Source organism: Phaethon lepturus, unplaced genomic scaffold, assembly GCF_000687285.1.
Source record: "Phaethon lepturus isolate BGI_N335 unplaced genomic scaffold, ASM68728v1 scaffold11472, whole genome shotgun sequence".
Lineage (NCBI taxonomy): Eukaryota > Metazoa > Chordata > Aves > Phaethontiformes > Phaethontidae > Phaethon > Phaethon lepturus.
The window spans coordinates 4,684-22,167 of NW_010525569.1; the positions used below are offsets into that span (position 1 = coordinate 4,684).

At 35.2% G+C, this 17,484-nt stretch overlaps 1 protein-coding gene across 1 annotated transcript in view; it reads right to left on the bottom strand.

Annotated features, from left to right (window-relative positions):
• LOC104617472 (ubiquitin carboxyl-terminal hydrolase 34) overlaps positions 1-17,484 on the bottom strand; it is a gene marked incomplete at its 3' end in the record, with an annotated part of 58,725 nt that overhangs the window by 3,637 nt on the left and 37,604 nt on the right. Inside the window, exons 35-50 of the mRNA XM_010282806.1 lie at positions 14,284-14,447; positions 13,153-13,218; positions 10,665-10,811; positions 10,520-10,576; positions 10,347-10,424; positions 9,529-9,623; positions 8,369-8,541; positions 7,617-7,770; positions 7,056-7,134; positions 5,473-5,526; positions 5,282-5,377; positions 3,586-3,650; positions 3,413-3,488; positions 3,265-3,312; positions 2,482-2,547; positions 864-944 (exon numbers count right to left, since the gene is read on the bottom strand). Of these exons, the coding sequence (XP_010281108.1) occupies positions 864-944; positions 2,482-2,547; positions 3,265-3,312; positions 3,413-3,488; positions 3,586-3,650; positions 5,282-5,377; positions 5,473-5,526; positions 7,056-7,134; positions 7,617-7,770; positions 8,369-8,541; positions 9,529-9,623; positions 10,347-10,424; positions 10,520-10,576; positions 10,665-10,811; positions 13,153-13,218; positions 14,284-14,447 (1,499 nt within the window). The remainder of the gene's footprint in view (positions 1-863; positions 945-2,481; positions 2,548-3,264; positions 3,313-3,412; positions 3,489-3,585; positions 3,651-5,281; positions 5,378-5,472; positions 5,527-7,055; positions 7,135-7,616; positions 7,771-8,368; positions 8,542-9,528; positions 9,624-10,346; positions 10,425-10,519; positions 10,577-10,664; positions 10,812-13,152; positions 13,219-14,283; positions 14,448-17,484) is intronic.

Sequence of the window (17,484 nt, forward strand, 5' to 3'; positions counted from 1 at the left end):
AGCTATAACAATTTATGTGCAAATTTTAAGGAAACTCCTTCCAGTAATTTTTGATTTGTAAAACATTCATCAAGGATTAGAGCTTTGCATAAGATCTTGCATAGAGTTCTCCCATGAAATACATTGCTTTAACAATGGGTTGCAAACAGAAACTATGTATGGTTCTATACGGAAATATTACTTTGATAATCAGAAAAGTTAAACCAATTGAAGGGTTCAGGCGAGATAAAGTAATTGCTGACGTTTTTACCTAAATGTCTTGCAAAGAAAGTACACTTGTAAGTGAAACTATTAATAGTATTTGTACCTGTGAATATCCAAATGCTACTAATGTAGGGTTTTTCAATTTTAAACATTTCCAGAACATGGTATTAATAAAACTTTGTGGCATAATATTATAAAATTCAGTCTATCTACAAAACGCAAAGGCAAAAGTTTAGAAGTGAAGCTTTCCATTAGGAGTACTGAATGTACATAATTTATTGTTTTTCATTTTCCGAATGTACGTGTCTTGACGCATTATTGTTAAACCAATTCAGAAGAAAAACATTTTTAATGTAAAGTGTTCAAATTTTTAGAGATCATGTGGGAGTTGTAGAAACCTTAATTTGTATCTACTATGACATTTTGTGGTCTTAACTGTACAACTACAGCATTACTGGAATACTGAATTTGTTTCAAAGAATAATAACACTCCCATGGCCAAATACCTTCTCTAAATCACAAGCACGAATCGAAGAGAGTAAGATAATTACAGGTATTAATAAAAACTTTTAGAATCATTGTGTGCGTCGTAATAATTGTCCATTTCTGTTCATGGGTCAAGTAGTAACCTGACTTAAAAAGGAACATTTTTTCCTTACCTGTCTCACAATCTGATTGGGACACTTTATTAGTATCTGCATTGGCCACCAATCATCATCAGCCATACGATCCAAAAACCACTGCAGAAGATACATACTTTGTTAGTTTTGTTCCAAACTTGTTCTAGTCCAATCTTCTTTTTGCATGATATTAAAGTCTGAAGAGAAATTGATGTTACTATTATTAAGGAATACGCAAGTATTAATCCAAGGGAAATCTAAATATCTTCCGTGCATGACAAGAAAGGAATAAAGAGCAACAGCAGTAAACATCGATATAAATTTATATCCAGCATCTTCTTATCCCTGGGTTCAGTATGCCATTATTCAATTCTCTGTAAGGACACGCTTATCCTGAAAAGTGATGCCAACAGAATAAAAAATGATGCTCACAATGAAGTATAAGCTGAAGAATCTTGTAGAACAGGGAAAGGTTTAAACAAGAATGTAGTTCCTGAATTAGATCCCTTTTGCATTTTAAAATGTGGGAAAGCCTTACTACCTCCAGCAACAGACAATGTGTAAAAATAACAGAGAACGATTCATTCAAAATTAGACTCAGCAAATAATGCAGCTGAGTATTCTGACTCCACGAATTTCATTTTATTCACAAGGAAAGACAGTTTAAATTAAAGAATCCAAGTTGTCGTTCCTTTTAATGATACCAGAATGTTTTTTTACTATACTAAATGTCTTCACTTGTTTTAAGCATCTTAGGACTACACCATACAAATGAAACTATCACCCAAATACTGAATGTTACATAACAATTTAACAACCTAGAATCAATTTATAAAAGAACAATGAATTTAATTCATTTGTACTGACTAAGGTCTGTGCAGTATACAGTATGTTTTGGGGTCCTTGTACATTAAAACTATCACAGAAAGTCTATCACAAACTTTCCTTCAGTATCTCAGAATCGTTTTCACCAACACCACAGAGAATTCTTTGTCTATGGTTTCTCAGTCCCTCTCCGCTTTGTCGCCAGATGCCCTTCAGGCAGCGTCCCAAAAAGCTTTGTATAAAAACCCCCAAACTATTCCTCCATTTTTTCTCCTTCTTCTAGGAGTTTTCAGTCCTTCTATACTCTGGGCTCAAGATCCTCAGCTTCACAAGCAAGGCACTATATGAATTTGTTTTCAGCTAAGTCTGACGTTAGTTGTTCTTATTCTCTTTCTAAGCCTCTTCATTGCACCGCAGCCTTTTATCCCACTGCCTTCTTCCCTTGGATTCAACTCCAGTCCCTGCCGTTCTAGTCCTTAAATATTTTTAGTCTGTCTCTCCATTTCGCTTGTGTGATTTCATTTAAACACCTCTTAATTACACAAATCCCTATGTAATAATCAAATAAAGAGGTTGTGACACTGTGTGTCTTCTACTCTAGTGACAAAATTATTTTGGCCTGTGGTCTCACCATAGGCTTCTGAAAAATAAAAGTCAAGTCATTCCCCAGAATCTGCAGTATTCAGAGAGGACGAGTTTCATCTCATAGTACACAAATAAGCCAAATACAGTACTTCATAGTCCAAAATATTCCAGGGATACGAACCTCCAGGAAAGTTAAACAATATATAGAAAGTTGGTTTGTACTTTGCTGAGTTCCTAAGTCACTTACTTCACAAGCTGCCTGACTGTTATTAAACTGTTTTGTTAACAGTTCAATCCACTGAAGCATTGTAGGCTGTAAAAAGAAACACAGAAAAAAATGTAACTTAAAATAATAAATTGCAACTTAACCTTGAAACATTTCTAAGTAGTCAGTTAGAACACTGAATCTTAAGAATATAGTTACAAACATTGAATGCCTTATAAACTAGTAACGTGTTGCACCTACACAAAAATAACAGCACATGTGTTTTAACTAGTGCAAGTAGTACCCACACATTTGGACTAATTGTTCAATTACACATACATTACATATTCTTACTAATCCCAGACTATCTACAATTAGTAGCATTATGCCACCACAGATGAGAAAGAAGTAAAATCTGACTGAGAATAAAGATGTTTCAGATAGAATACAGCTTTCTTGCTGTTCATGCTAGTATTTATAACTTAAAAATTCATGAGCACAACTGTTGCTCAGTGGTAAGCACTCCCCTCTACATCAGCCTTTAATAAGTGCTCGTTGAGATACGAATCACCCAGGAAATTTCAAATTACAAGAACACAAGATCTGTTGTTCCTGACGCATTGCTGAGGCAAAGCAGGCTAAAACCTGCATTTTTTTTCCCACTGTGCAGCGTTTACTATAAATGTGTCAAACAACCATTACCTTTGTATCATTTATGGTACTTAATACATCTCAAAATCACACTTTTAAAATGAAAAAACACAGACATACTTTTCACTATATTCATGCAGTTACTTAGTGAGAATTTACAAGTAAATGGAATACCTTTTCCTTTGAATGAATGAATGTCTCTAGTACAAAGGAAGTGCTTAACTGGAAAAAAAAAATTGCATCATTAATTATAGAACGCCTGAATTGAAATGTAAACAAGGTAAAATTTAAAATAAGCATGATAGACTTGTGAAGTACTTACCTTTGCTGTCATCAGGGAAACCGCTTTTGGATCTGGGAGTGTGCTTGGGATGCTACTACACAACTGCCACATAAACCTAGAGTCAGTAATTTTATTTGTTAATTAAAATAAATAATGAAAATCTGCAAGAAGAAAAGAAGCATTAATATTACATTTTTTATGAAAAAACTTACCCAAAATATGTATGTTCAAAAATGTTCTTGTCTTGAAGAAACTGCATGTTATCATGCCATATCCACTGAAGAAAAAATGCTAACATCAGATACAAGAAAGCAGTTTATTTCACTACATAAGCATGGTTTCTAAGAATATTTAAATGCTTGCCATGGCCAAAAAAACAAAATTTTTTCTTATGAAAAATTATTTCTGGAAACATTTCTTTACTTTAAAGGATTGGCAAAGTTGGTTTATTCATACAATAGCAAATACTAGTTTATCCTGCTGTATGACTGCAGAACAGTGCTCAGAACCTTCTCTTTCTGTGATCTCATCTTTACACCTTAATTACTCACATTTTTAGGCTGAAATTTTGAGAACTGGTCCAACATGTTAAAAAAGAACCACAGTTCAAGACCATATTTTGATGTCTGCAATAGTGTAATAACTTAAAAACCCCAAAAAACTCTCTAAACACTCAATTAGTTTCACTAATTGAGATCAATTAGACTTTGCAGTGGCCTAGCTAGGTATGTCTAAAGGTTGAAGTTCTGACCCAAAGCCTGATAAGCTCTGTGAACTTTTGATAAATTCCTGAAGAGTAAGCTTTGACTCTCCAGCATAAACCAGAAAAGGATTTCCTGCCAGGTCCCCCCGTTCCTTTCTCCAAAACGATGTTTTTGACCAAATCTGAGGATTTTTCACGTTAAAATAGTTTAATAGGTTTCAGTCTGATAAAATCTATTATTGTTTTAAGACTGAGAAGGATAAAAAGCATGATCTGATTCGCTGGCTCGGGATGAAGAGTCTTCTAAAATTAGGAACCTAACATGTGACAGATGATAAAGCAATACTCCTGGCCCAGAGGGATCAGGGAAACCTGATCAACTTTTCAGGTGATAAAAACGGAGAAGAATGTCTTACAAATCCCCTACTGGGGACACATCTAGCACAGTGAGATCCCTAGTGAAATACTCTGCTCCTGTGCAGTGCCTTTTCCAGCTCCCCAGACTGTATGTGGCTTAAATAGTATCTTTATATAAACAGCCAGGTATCCTAAGAGCAGGCCTCATTGCTGAGGAGAACAGGGAGACGTAGCTGTTGCTGGTTTTTCTTCTCCCTACCCCTTTTACTCACACTTGGGCTACGCTACGACTACGGGGAGGAAGGGATCCTTTTCTGACTGATGCTCCCCATCATAAGCACAAATAATCACAATTTTCCATTGCTTTCACTTAGAATTTCACAACCCACTAGCAAAAGTGCAAACAAACAGCTGGAGCTACCATCTTATTCTGTCCTGCCTCAAAGCAGTAAGTTGCTGAGGAACTGACGGATGAAAAGGAAGGCGGCTAATGAAAATATTTCCTGTAGTATTGCGACTGTTCAGAAAATGTTGATAAGCACTCACAAAAAAACCAAACAGTGCTCTGCCATTTTTTACAAATACGAAGCAGAATGATTCAGATATCTGAATTAAATACAGGACAGAATGAGAAAACGTCTGAGATTTACATACAGTGGAAATCTTCATTTACTTCCTATCTTACAACGTTCTCCTAAGCTTATAACATCGCTCCCAAGCTAAATGAAAGGATTGCCATCTTACTGATTTAAATTATATTTGCTTTCCTAACATTTAGTCGGATTCCTGGTATGTTTAGGATTTCCTACAGTATTTTAAAGTTGGTGTTAAAACAAATCAACTTGTACCTCCAGCAATTCTGATGAAACATCAAATTTGTAGTCTTTGCCATTTTCCTCCTCTGGTTCCATCCGTTTATAAAACAGCATGTAAGCACTGTGTGTCTTTAAGAAAAAAACATCTGTATAATTTTTGCTTTGAAAGTTAAATCATGAAAGTAGAAATATAATCATATGACAAGTGTTTGGAAGAGAAATACCTTTTCAAAGGAGAAGTCCATAAATTTATCAGTAACAGAATCGTAAGTTTTTGTCTGTCAAGAAGAAAGTAAAACCATTAATTACAAGCTTTTTTAATGGCCTGGTTATTGACAGTTTGAGATAAATGTGCAAGCAAACCATTTCAGGACATTTACAGAGAGGCTGCTGATAATTTATTTCTTGCTCAAAGTAGTTGTCTTTCTGTTTTTCTTCTACAGTGGCCTACCCTGATTTTTCAGAGTTGCGATGCAATACTGTGTCCTATATCTCCTGCAATTTCCTCTCTCATCCATCTCACTGACACCTCTTTTCAGGCATCTAAAGGTATTTTATACATTTGCCAAACAAAATAATTTTTTGTTTTATTTCTGCATATTCTCTTCACCAGACGAGAGGATTTTTCTTATTCACAGGACTGTTTTAGTAAGACACTGCATTATTAATAATGTGTTTTATATAATGATATATAATTATAAAAGAATTATCCATTCAAGCATAACCTGAGAACATTTGAGTGTTGTTCAACAGTTACTTGTATTACTACTGTGTAAAAACATTAAGACTCATGTCAAAGGATGGTGGGCTGGTGAAAAGACAAAGTTGATACTGTATTTAAAAACCTTGCACTACTGAAAGCAAACAAACATCAACTTAAGAAATTTTATCTTCTTACAATAAAAGGAACAGGCAAAACTACTTAAGTCTGTAGATCCATTAGCTTGAAAACCACCTACTAATATCAGAGTCCAAACTTGCCTGCTGAGCAACAGCATAAGCTGTACACAGATCTGACAAGTTTTTAGTTCAGTTCTGTCACCAATGAAAAAGGATCTGACCGTAAGAGGTTCACAGACCAGAATCTGGAAATTACTGACACAAGGCATAGACAACGATCAAAAAGCCCTGTTTTTCCAGAATAGGCATAAGCTTAAAGTAATTATTCCTTCAGTCAACAGTCTGAGCAACAAAGCCATAAAAGTGAAGGATTCCTAAACTAGTTGCATACTCATTTTTTAATAAATAAATACATAATATGATGATAAAAAATAGATATAGTGAAGAAATAACCTCTTCCCTGGAGAGAGACTTCACTATAATGCATTTTGATTCATTAGTAATACCTATGTTATACTTCTGACAGCTGCCTTTTAAAGCCACATAAAATATCTGGATTCCTATTCACAGATTAAATGATAGTTGGTACAGGAGAAATTAAGACCCTTCTCCTTTATCGTCTTAATTTCTGTTCTACAGAAAGCGTAGAAAAACTAGAAAGCTTGCGTCACCAGCTTGAGAGCAGTCTCACTTTACAAGTCTATCACCCCCAAAAGGAGGTGGAGACCCTTTGAAGAGATTGATGGTGGAAGAACAGCTGTCTACGTGAACGTAAGATAAAGTATCACCTGCACAACAAAGGCATCAAAAGTTTAATAAGACCCAGCTAACACTTCTAACTGTTTCATACGCATTCACAACAGATGGCAGACCAAAGGTGAGCACTATGGAATCCTTCAGGCTTTACAAGTTTCCAGAACAGGTATTTTAATGGTTGAACATGACAAAAATTGAAGTCATAACTTACAGTCATTTCTCCACCAAAACATTCGGAAGCAAGCTGGGCAGAATCAAACGGTTTTACTTCAGCGTCATTGAAAAGATACCTGCAAAACAGTAAGCTTTTGAAACAACCGCTGTTTGTCTCTACGGGCAAACAAAGCATAATAAGCACTTAAAATGATTCTTCAGATTTAAGTATTCCTATTCATAGAAATCATAGAGTAGTTTGGGTTAGAAGGGACCTTTAAAGGTCCTTTAAGTGATGAGCAATCTACTAAATCTTACTACTCATTTCTATATATAAAGTCATTGATATTCATGCCAAGAAACAAGCATTGGCTGCAACATGAGGCTGGCATGGCACTCTCCTGCTGCCCCTGCGTCTAAGGCACTCCACAACTATTACAGCTACAACAAACTTGTGTGCTAATAAATTAATATACTTAACACTTATCAAGTTCCAACATCTTGTGCTTTTGAGGGGAACCTACAGCACATATCTCCTATACAACTACATCTGACAAAGCAAACAAGTTTCAGTTATTCAAACATAAGGAATGGTAAAATTTTGTTTTGCTTAACTCACCATTTGTTGTTTTTGTAAGCATGGGGATTGACTATATCTCTGATAAAACTGTAGTAATGCCCACCATCTGCTGTTCCTGTGTGAACCGTTACACCTATCAGATCATATTCGTAACTTTCAGTTTCTTTCAAATATTCACCATCTTCCTTAAAACCTGAAATTATTTAATTCAATATTTAATCAGTTATTTCCTAAACATCTGAACTTCAATATTACACATTTCCTGTAGTTGCATTTAAATTTTTTTTCTTTTCAGCACTCCACAATGATGACAGTCAGAAACTCCATACCCAGAACAAGCAGCATAGATCCTAATTCTTGTGAAACAGATACAGCTTTTATTGCAAAGCATCACTACTGAAGAGATCAGGACTAATAACTAAGTTATTCCAAGTTAGCACATCTTATTTATGACAGCAGTTAAGTCAGGCATTTGCTGAAGTTTAGGTATTACCCTGCAAAATCAAAACAGGCCAGTGACAAACTTTATGTAACTACTCACAATTTCTCTCATACTTCAAAAACCAATTTAAGAATAATCCAAATTGAACAGTATTAAAAGAGAAATAATTGGCTATTTTTCTTATATCAAATGAAATATTTGACTTTGCGAGTATAGGTTGATTAAAACTTATGTTTGATTTTATTTTCTTAAAAAGAAAATCACTAATTGTTTGCATATGTTATGTATACAGAAAGTGGTACACAGATGAGAGAGACATAGCCTGTTGAATTAATTTTATGAGACATACCTTCTTTTCTGTCATTTTTTCCCATGAGGAAATCTTCAGTGTAAGGTGTCATATCCAAACGTAAAGGGAATGAAAAATGTGTATTGACTTTTTCCTTCATCATGGTTACCATATTAAATGTATACCTCATTGTGTTGAAGCTTAAGATACGAGGTAGTTTCTTAAAACATGCCCTGAAGGATTAGAAATAACCATGATTTTTACAAGCGCTTAGTAGGTAGGAATTGTATTTTCCCAAATATTTTAAACACATTTATTTCAAACATAAAATTGGAAATCTATTGCTAAGTCACATAGACATAGAATTCAGCTATCATAATGCCTTAGAGCAGGGAAGTCTAACTGGCAGAAGAAAGGTCAAATTTAGCCTATCGTCATGTCTTGGAAGAAGCACCAAATTTGCTCATACGGTATGAATGACAGTTTTCTAAAATGACAGCATAAAATGAGTCATGAACAAATTTAACACTGCAATCTCCCTCGTTAGACAGAGCTACTATCTTTTCACTGACAAGTTTCAATGCAGAACACATCTTGTATTAAATCTCATAAACTTCACATTAACGGCTTTAAAGTAGGTTACTCTTTCACCCGTGTCACTTGTAACAGCTACAAAAACATCTATGAGCTTTTTCTATCTCTAACAAAGAAATTTATTAGTTGCAATATAAAGACAATACAAAATTTTTATTTAGCTTTCTCTTTATTAGCAGACTTCTAAAAATATGGAAACATTTTAAAACTACGAACTTTAAGAAATCTGGGGCTATGTATGAAACCTAAGCAATTACTCTGCATAATGAATAACAGAAGTGCTGAACAAACTCTGAAAGAATTTGATTTTTTAAAAATGGGAAAAATAACAGATTTCAAAAGGTACTAATTAAAAATTTCTTGTTATTTACATTAAAAAAGGGCCATGAACATTTTACTGTCTGGGTGATCTTCTTCTAAGATACATAATATTCTTTGTTTTGGAAACTAGATTTCTTAGTTATGTGCTCATTTGCACAGGGTCCACATCCTCATAGGCCCACAGAGTAGCAAATGGAATGAAACCATAGTCTTGTTTCATCTAAAGGATTACTCTGATCCAAATGGTAATTTCAGTAATTCACTAAAAAGAAACATTAAGAATGCTTATTTATTCGTGATCATACCTTTTTTCAGCCCGCACTTTCTTCCCACAATGAGAACATGTATACATGTTGTCACCTTCCAAGGTATCTTTAATAGTTACTTCATCAAGAGATTCCTACATATAATAAACAAAAAAAGAAGGAACTTGTGTTTATCTTAGATATTTGTACCTTGTGCTTACATGCCCTGCTTTACAAACCCCTCTCTGTCAATCTTACAGTAAGTTTAATTAACATTTCCACAAGAAATAACGGTGGTCAAAGGCACCAAAAAATTTACAAAAAGAGCATGCAACTGAACTAATAGAAGAGTGTGACACCGTTACAGAAAAACCAGTTCCTAACTCAAACACAAAATTAAGGAAACAATTGAGAAAAATAGTACTCAATATTCCAAGCTGTCCCAAAGAATTCAAGTGCTTTAAATTCCAAGTGTGGGGATCAATAGTTGTTTAAAAAACTCGAAAGTCTAAAAACATTTTGGTCTAAACTTCATAAGCAATAGTATGTGTATATATAGCATCTTTTGACATTTACAATTCTCTCACATAAAACACGGCCATAGCATTTTTAAAACACAGAAGGGAGTAAGTGATTACTGACTATAACGCAGTCTTTAGCTGATTCCAAATGGCACCAGCTGACAGCACGTTGCATTGAAAAGATGAAACAATTCAACCAAATTACCTAGTAATAACAACCTAGAAGTACATCAAAACTAGAGTACAGATACATAAAGCATCAACTTATTCAACAACGTATGGTACAGTCATTTATACTTGATTGCATCCATTTATAATCGTGATCTATGGCACACCGCTCAGCCTGGCATTACTTACATAAATATTCTTCATATCTGCCACCTGGCATCTTACTGTATAGAACTCTTCAGCAGTTTGACTTACATGCTCACAATCCTAAATCACAGCAATGAAGGAGAAAAGCAATGAAATAACTGTTTTGAGAAGTTAAAAAAACCTTGAAAAGATAAGGATAAGGAAAGAATACTTACCAAAGAAACAACATTGTTTGTGATAACACCTCCAAACAAACTTTTCACTGTATTTTTCTGTGAATGAATTAATAAATTCTGTCAAGGAAATTTGAGCAAATCTGCAAGTTTTTAAGTTCCTTCTTGCTCCGTCTTAATAACTCACCAGTTCTGGAGACATTTCTTCTATTTTTGTTATTAGGTCAGTGAAGAATTCAGTCATATCTTTCTGCTCTCCAGTGTTCAGTGGCTGCTTATCCATGGTATAGGTTTTACAGAAAGGCCTTGGATTGTATGCCTTACATTCACTTTCCTTCAGGTAAAAAAATAAAGCAGAACAACTCAACACACAAACCCTTATATTTTGAAGTTACACAGATATACCGAACACACATATACAAATATCTATTTGAAAAAGGACATACTTTTACATACAGTATCTCCATATGTCTATTAGGCAACAAAGTTGTTTAAGTACTTAAATGTTTCTGATTAAATGTAAAGCTGTTTTTAACTAAACAATTATCATTATTATGACATTCATTATTAAAATATCACACACAAAATATCATTAAATAATATTTAGTAAATACTTAATAAAACAAATCCTTAAAATAAAGTAACTTCGCTGAAGATGTGACACATCCAGTTTTTGCATATCTGTTCAGATATGAAATATAGTATGAGGAACAACAGCCTGTAGTTATGTATTTCTGGACATTACTGACTTCAATCTCGACAAGTGCTTAATTCTCATTCAGACTTCTCTATGGTGTAAAACTGTATCATCTAGGTCTCAACTGCATGTGTTCAGTCAGAGAAAAGAATTTGCAGTATAAAGCAATTCTTTAGAACACATTCCCCATTCCACTGCCTTGCACACTGGGAATGCACAACTTATTTACAGCAGAAGGAACTTTGTTCTTGTAAACAATGATACACATACTGTTTTCTTTCAAGGATGTGTGGCAAGAGGGTGTTTCCTGTAAATATTACCTTTCTTGGAATAAGGTCTTTTGTCAAAGATTTTAACAACGGTAAATCTTCATGTGATTTTATGTTCCTATATTATTATATACTTATGTAAATACCTACTTTTTTTTTTCTGTGTTTCATGGCACGCATTACATGCCTGAATTCCTTTCCTCTATTTATCTTCAAAGTGACTATGAATTTCTTTCACAAAAGCCAGTGCCAAGAACAAAAACACTCAGCTCTCCTCAGTTTTCTTTTTTTCATTATTTTAGAAATGTTTCACTATTTTAACAACAGTGAACACCTGTGAACTGCCTCAATTTTGTCTCGTTCAGGAATTGAAAAATTTTTAGTTGCTTTTTAACGCTTTATTTCAACAGATTAACCTTTAAAATACTGGAACAAGGAAAATGCAATGAACAAAAGTAATATATTTTACTTTATCACCAGGGAAACTGGGGCAAACAAATTGTTTCATGATCCAACGAAGAATCCAGCTCAGAACCCCTTACATCAATGTCCACGTGAAACAAGATGAATGACAATGGTGGTGGACAGACACTCATGGCAGGGCATTTGTTAAAAAGAAAAATCATTTATTGGGATCTTAGTATGGTGCTCACATATGGAATCACAACATCCTAACGGGACAGCCAGTTGGTGTTTGGTGGTGATGGAAGTTTGTTGCTAGGGTCCTTGGAGTGGCATCTTCAGTTAGACCTGGAGAGACTCCTGGAATCACCATTTTGCTAAAGTCTTATAATCCAGCTGATAAGAGCCCTACGCGACCTCCACAGCATCTGTGCAATTCATTACTATTCATTCACCTTAACTACATATGAAGTATCTCATAAATATCTTAAATCCACACAAAAGACGGTCCTATGCCATCAGTTCTGCAGGAACAGTGTTTACCAACTAGACACAGCAGAAGCAACAGTAGAACCATCCCAGATTCCTACCTGGAGGGCTCCTGGAACAATTAGTCAAATACTTCATTGGGAAGGTACAGTCAATTACCCAGTTTCAAACTGATCTATTGTTGGACGCTCCATTATTGCATCCAAGGAGATGCCTATCCAGGGAGCTCCTGGACCACTCGAGAGATTTAGTAATGTAAGTGCACAAGGTGTCCATACAGGACAGCTACACTACGACCATAACTAAAAAGCAGACTTGATTTTCATACTTGTAAATCATTCATAACTGAAGTGCCATAACTATGGCAAACAACGTGTGTCCACCTAAGCATTAATGTACTAGGGCTAGAAGACTTTAAATAAATGAAGGACATTCAGACTGTGGCACCTGAGCCTGTCATTCCCATCTATTCACTTCACACACATCTTTTTTGAGAACATCGTAGACAATCAGTAAATTTTGAGAGCTGGTGCTTGTTCATTATAGTTGGTGCCCAATATTAAACCCTATCTTAGGTTAGGATTTACACTGCCTCTTCATGAAAACTATTAAGCCGATGTCTGCTTAACTGGTTTGCTGAGTAACAGCTTTAAAGCGGGTAAAATCTATTTCAGTTAAGACACTCATTTACAAAACTCAGGCACAATGGACTTAAGCTGCCAAGAATTTACGTATGGAATGGTAACTACATTTTTCTTGCTTTTTTCTTTTTCTTAGGAAAACAGGATACTTCACAAAATATCCTCTTTCGCACCTACCATTAAGTATGTAAACATTTTCTGGAGTTCTAGTAGAGTGGTCTTGTGTTTCATATCTTCTGAATACTAAAAGAAATTAATAAGAGAAGACTTTACCTTTTTGCTTATGATTTTGCAAAAACAGCCCTCAAAAAGATGAAACAATCATCTTTTTAAATAAAAAAACAACCACTTTATTATGGACAATTAAGAAAAATTATTGTGTACAAGAACACAGAGAACAGTATTTTACACTTATATATATATATAGCACTACCTACTCATACTTTGGCATGTCAACACTAAACCTAAGTCAAAAAGTAACTCTATTTTCTAAAAACTTACTGCAGCTAGGAGCTTTTGGGAAGGTATTACAAAAGGCTGTAGTAATTTAGGAATAATTTTTTTCGATTTCATAGATGTGTGGGAGTTCTGATCAACCCTCTATATAATGCATTTCATGTGCAGACCAGCATCTTCTCTCTTTTATATTATTTTTATTTTTTTAATAAACGGCTAATACTAGATGAAGTTAAGTGACAACTACCAGTAACTTAATGATAACAAAAAAAAAATTGAGGTCACTGCCAATTAGGGTGTTTCACACATTATGTATGCCCTGTTGATGTCAGGGACCAAAACGAAACTTCTTCTTTTACAATAAATAGCTAGAAGTAATAATCTATTTCTGAAAGCTAACCAATGTATAATAATTTACAGGACTTGCTGTACTTGTGGTAGCATGAGATACACACTCTGGGACTTTATAAACATTCCAGAAGAATGGCATTTATTCTAACAAAATGACAAACTAGAAGTAAAGAAACAAGACACAATTCACATAAACCCAAACTTGAATAAATCTAGTTGATAGCAACAGAAATACAGGTTTGAGAGGTCATATTGAGAATATGAGTTTTATTACAATGACACCTTAAGAACATACTGCATTACAAATACATTTTAAAAAAAAACCTCTCACTTTAGACATCAGCAAAAAGAATACAACTGAACAAAAAGCAAACTAAAATCCTGAACAAATACTCTTTATGAAGAAATAAGTCTTAAAAGCACTTGATCAGGATTTGCACTGATTCTAAATTTAGACTTCTACCAAAATCTACACAAGGAACGTAAGACGCCAAAGCATACCTTTGCAGTAAAGATTGCTTGCCTGGCCTCTGGTATCATGTACAGTTGCTGAATAGTTGATGCCAAGTAACACGTTGCTCCAAGATTAGTTAGACCCACAAATCTACATTCAGCGCGAACATCATCATGTGGCCAATAATCCCACTTGTAAGGTGCATGGGAAGCTGGGAAAAAAATAAAGAGTCACACATGCAGAAAAAAAGTCAATTCGAAGTACAATTTACAAAGGCATAAATACAATTAAAAGCTTCATGCTTACATTAATAAAATACATCCTGTTTATGCATTCTACATTTACAGACACAAGCCAGACTGTACCTGCTCTTTAAGAAAATACACTATAGGCACTTCAGGAAAATCACTCAGTACAGCAGAGAGCCTTTCTAGATGCCACACTACTTTGGGTTGCAAGTGATTTGCTGTGCTCTCCAAAGCACTATTCATGGCAAGCATCACCTCTTACGCTTCTGCTAGTGATAGTATTACACGTAGTAATGGTCTTCCAGCCTCTACCTTTAAACCAAAGTTTGGTAAAACCACATAATGTTTTCATCATCAAGAGCACCCATAAATTAAATGCGGGCTGCTATGCATCTTTTGTACATAAGAAAGGGTTTTTTTAGAATAGAAGCCAACCACCGCACGCTCACAACATCTGCACTGCCTAAACCACTGAGAGCATACTTATAACTGGTAACGTACAGCACTTACAAGCTCCCAAACGTACACCAGTCATTCCTCCAGCACAAAAATTACTCATAATTTCTACTATCTCTTCCTATGCACCCGTGTCACATTAAAAGAAAGCAAAGCAGAGTCTCTGCACTCAGAGACTCAAGCTAGGGAGCCTTCCCTTCATATAACAAACACTGATTTTCTAACAGAGATAACCACATATGAAGCAAGACCTTCCTTTTCAGAAGAGATGCTGCTTTCAGAATGACATCTACTATAATGAATGCCAGGCTAGCAAAAGATCTTTTTCAACCAGTACAAAAGATGGATAGATGCTTATCAGAGTTAAGACACAGAAGTGCAGGGAAACAAAGTGGTTGGCTATACACAAGCTTGAATAAACTTGGGAACAGTTTTTATAGGAAAAGAAGGAGTATTTTTTACTGCACTTCAAAGCTATATGTATCAAAGAAATCTGCCATCTACAAGAAAAATAGGCGTAAGCAAGAAGTGAATTGCCTAGAGAAGCAGATTGAAAAGCCATTTTATTTTCCTGTAAGCTTTTTATTCCTCTATATTTCATACCAGATGTAGCAATCTATTTCTTACACAGCATGGCACTAGACAAGTTAGGCAAGTCTGACAGACTCTTCTTAATAAGCTTTGTTCTGATATGGCTGCCAAGAAATTGGAAGAATGGGAAAGTTCTCCTCATCTGCCAGTCAAGAAGATGGTAACCAAACTAGACAAACCATTTGTAAGTGATTAGTACTGCTTCTAGACACTGATGGGCCTCTCTTTCTAGCATCCCATGCAGGAGAATAGAACAGGGAATTAATCATTTGAGCTGCAGAGGCAACTAGATGACACAAGCACTAAATTACAGAGGAACTAATCCAGTGTCCAAAGAAATTCACTGCAGCCTATCTTCCCTGGTATGCAAGGAGTTTGACACAAAAGCTTGCAATGAGTCTAGCTTTGCTATTCATCCTCAAGGATGTCATTCTCCAAAAACATAGTGTCCTACAAATAATGTAGCACCTCTGTTGAAGTATATGCTCAGTTGTACAGGGGAAAAAAAAAGGCAAAAAAGTAGCCTGGATTTATTTTACAGTCCACGAAAGCTACGTGGGTTTAAGATTTAAATTTTAAATCCTTAATTATTTTGTCAAAGATTAAAGGCTCATTAAGGATTCTTCTCAATTCATACTACCAGCTATAAATTCAGGAAACTATTTGGCATCCTCTCAACAGATCCTCACATCTTCGGAGACCAGACCCACAAGACGTTCTGTTGCACAACAAATAATTGTTGTAATCTTCATTTTGGCATTAGCATCAAAACATGTATTAGCCCTGCAGCTTCAACTAGGGAAGGAAAGAGTTTTAATTCTCCTGTTTCAACAAATCTCAGTAGCATGACCTCATATTACCTAGTTACATTGGGCTGATCAACCAGTTGAAACAAAGCTCTCCTCCACGTTTAACCTCCTAAGGAAAGTAATGAGTATGACAGAAGAACACAAAATTCCCTTCCCTTAACTGGAATCCTTAAATTGCAGCATCTTAATTCACCCCTTCTGACATCAGGACTCAGCATCTATCACTCTGCTTACAGCTCATCAAGTTAGAACTACAGAAAAATCGGATGACTTCTTTATACTTCATGAGAACAGTTGGGAGTATCTTCCTTCAACTTCAGGCTGACAAAGGACTTTCAGAAATTGGACAAGGAATTCCTCAGGAAGATCCTGTTTTCTCCACCCTAGGAGTTTTCAGCAACTGTCTTCAATAAAAGTTTTCCGTCTTCCATATGGATCTTAACTAGATAGGTAAATTTGGGCCTCATTTATGCCTGTCATCTTTATTTCTCACTGTCATTACAGAAAACAGCCTCTTCTCAGGAAGAGATAGGGGAAACTTCTAACCCAACCAAAATATTCACGTTCTATTTTAAGCAAAATAAAACTGAATTTCTTCCTCTTCAAATGACGGCGCATTTCTCTATATTCCACCTTCTGATCATGCTTCTGCTCCAAACATAAGACACTATCTTAAACTTCCTGGAAAGCAAAGCAGCTGGTCTTGTTTTCCTCCTTTGAACGAGATGTTTTTATTAGTCTTGGTCTTTAAAGAAAGCAAAACTCCAAAACACTGCAAGAAATTTTGTGAACAGAAGGTATCTAAATCCATTTTTCCGTAAGATCAGAGTCTGCATTAAGTGTGAAGCCCTCCCTGTTGAGAAAAGGGAGAAGAGTCAGCTGACATCAGCTACTTAACAGTTCATTTCCTATGTATCACTTGCTGAGAATGCACGAAGGCTTCCCTATGTCTTCAGTTAAAAACACTGTATCTGTGAAGCAGAAAAAAAGCAAGCAAATAGTTCTACCCATCAATGAAGGCAGCTACGTGAGTGGAAATTTTAAAGAAAAATGCTCCTGCAGTTAAAACTTTACTACAACTACTTTACATTACTCATACTAGTATAAGTCTGAAGAACAGTATACAGTCATACATTTTAATATG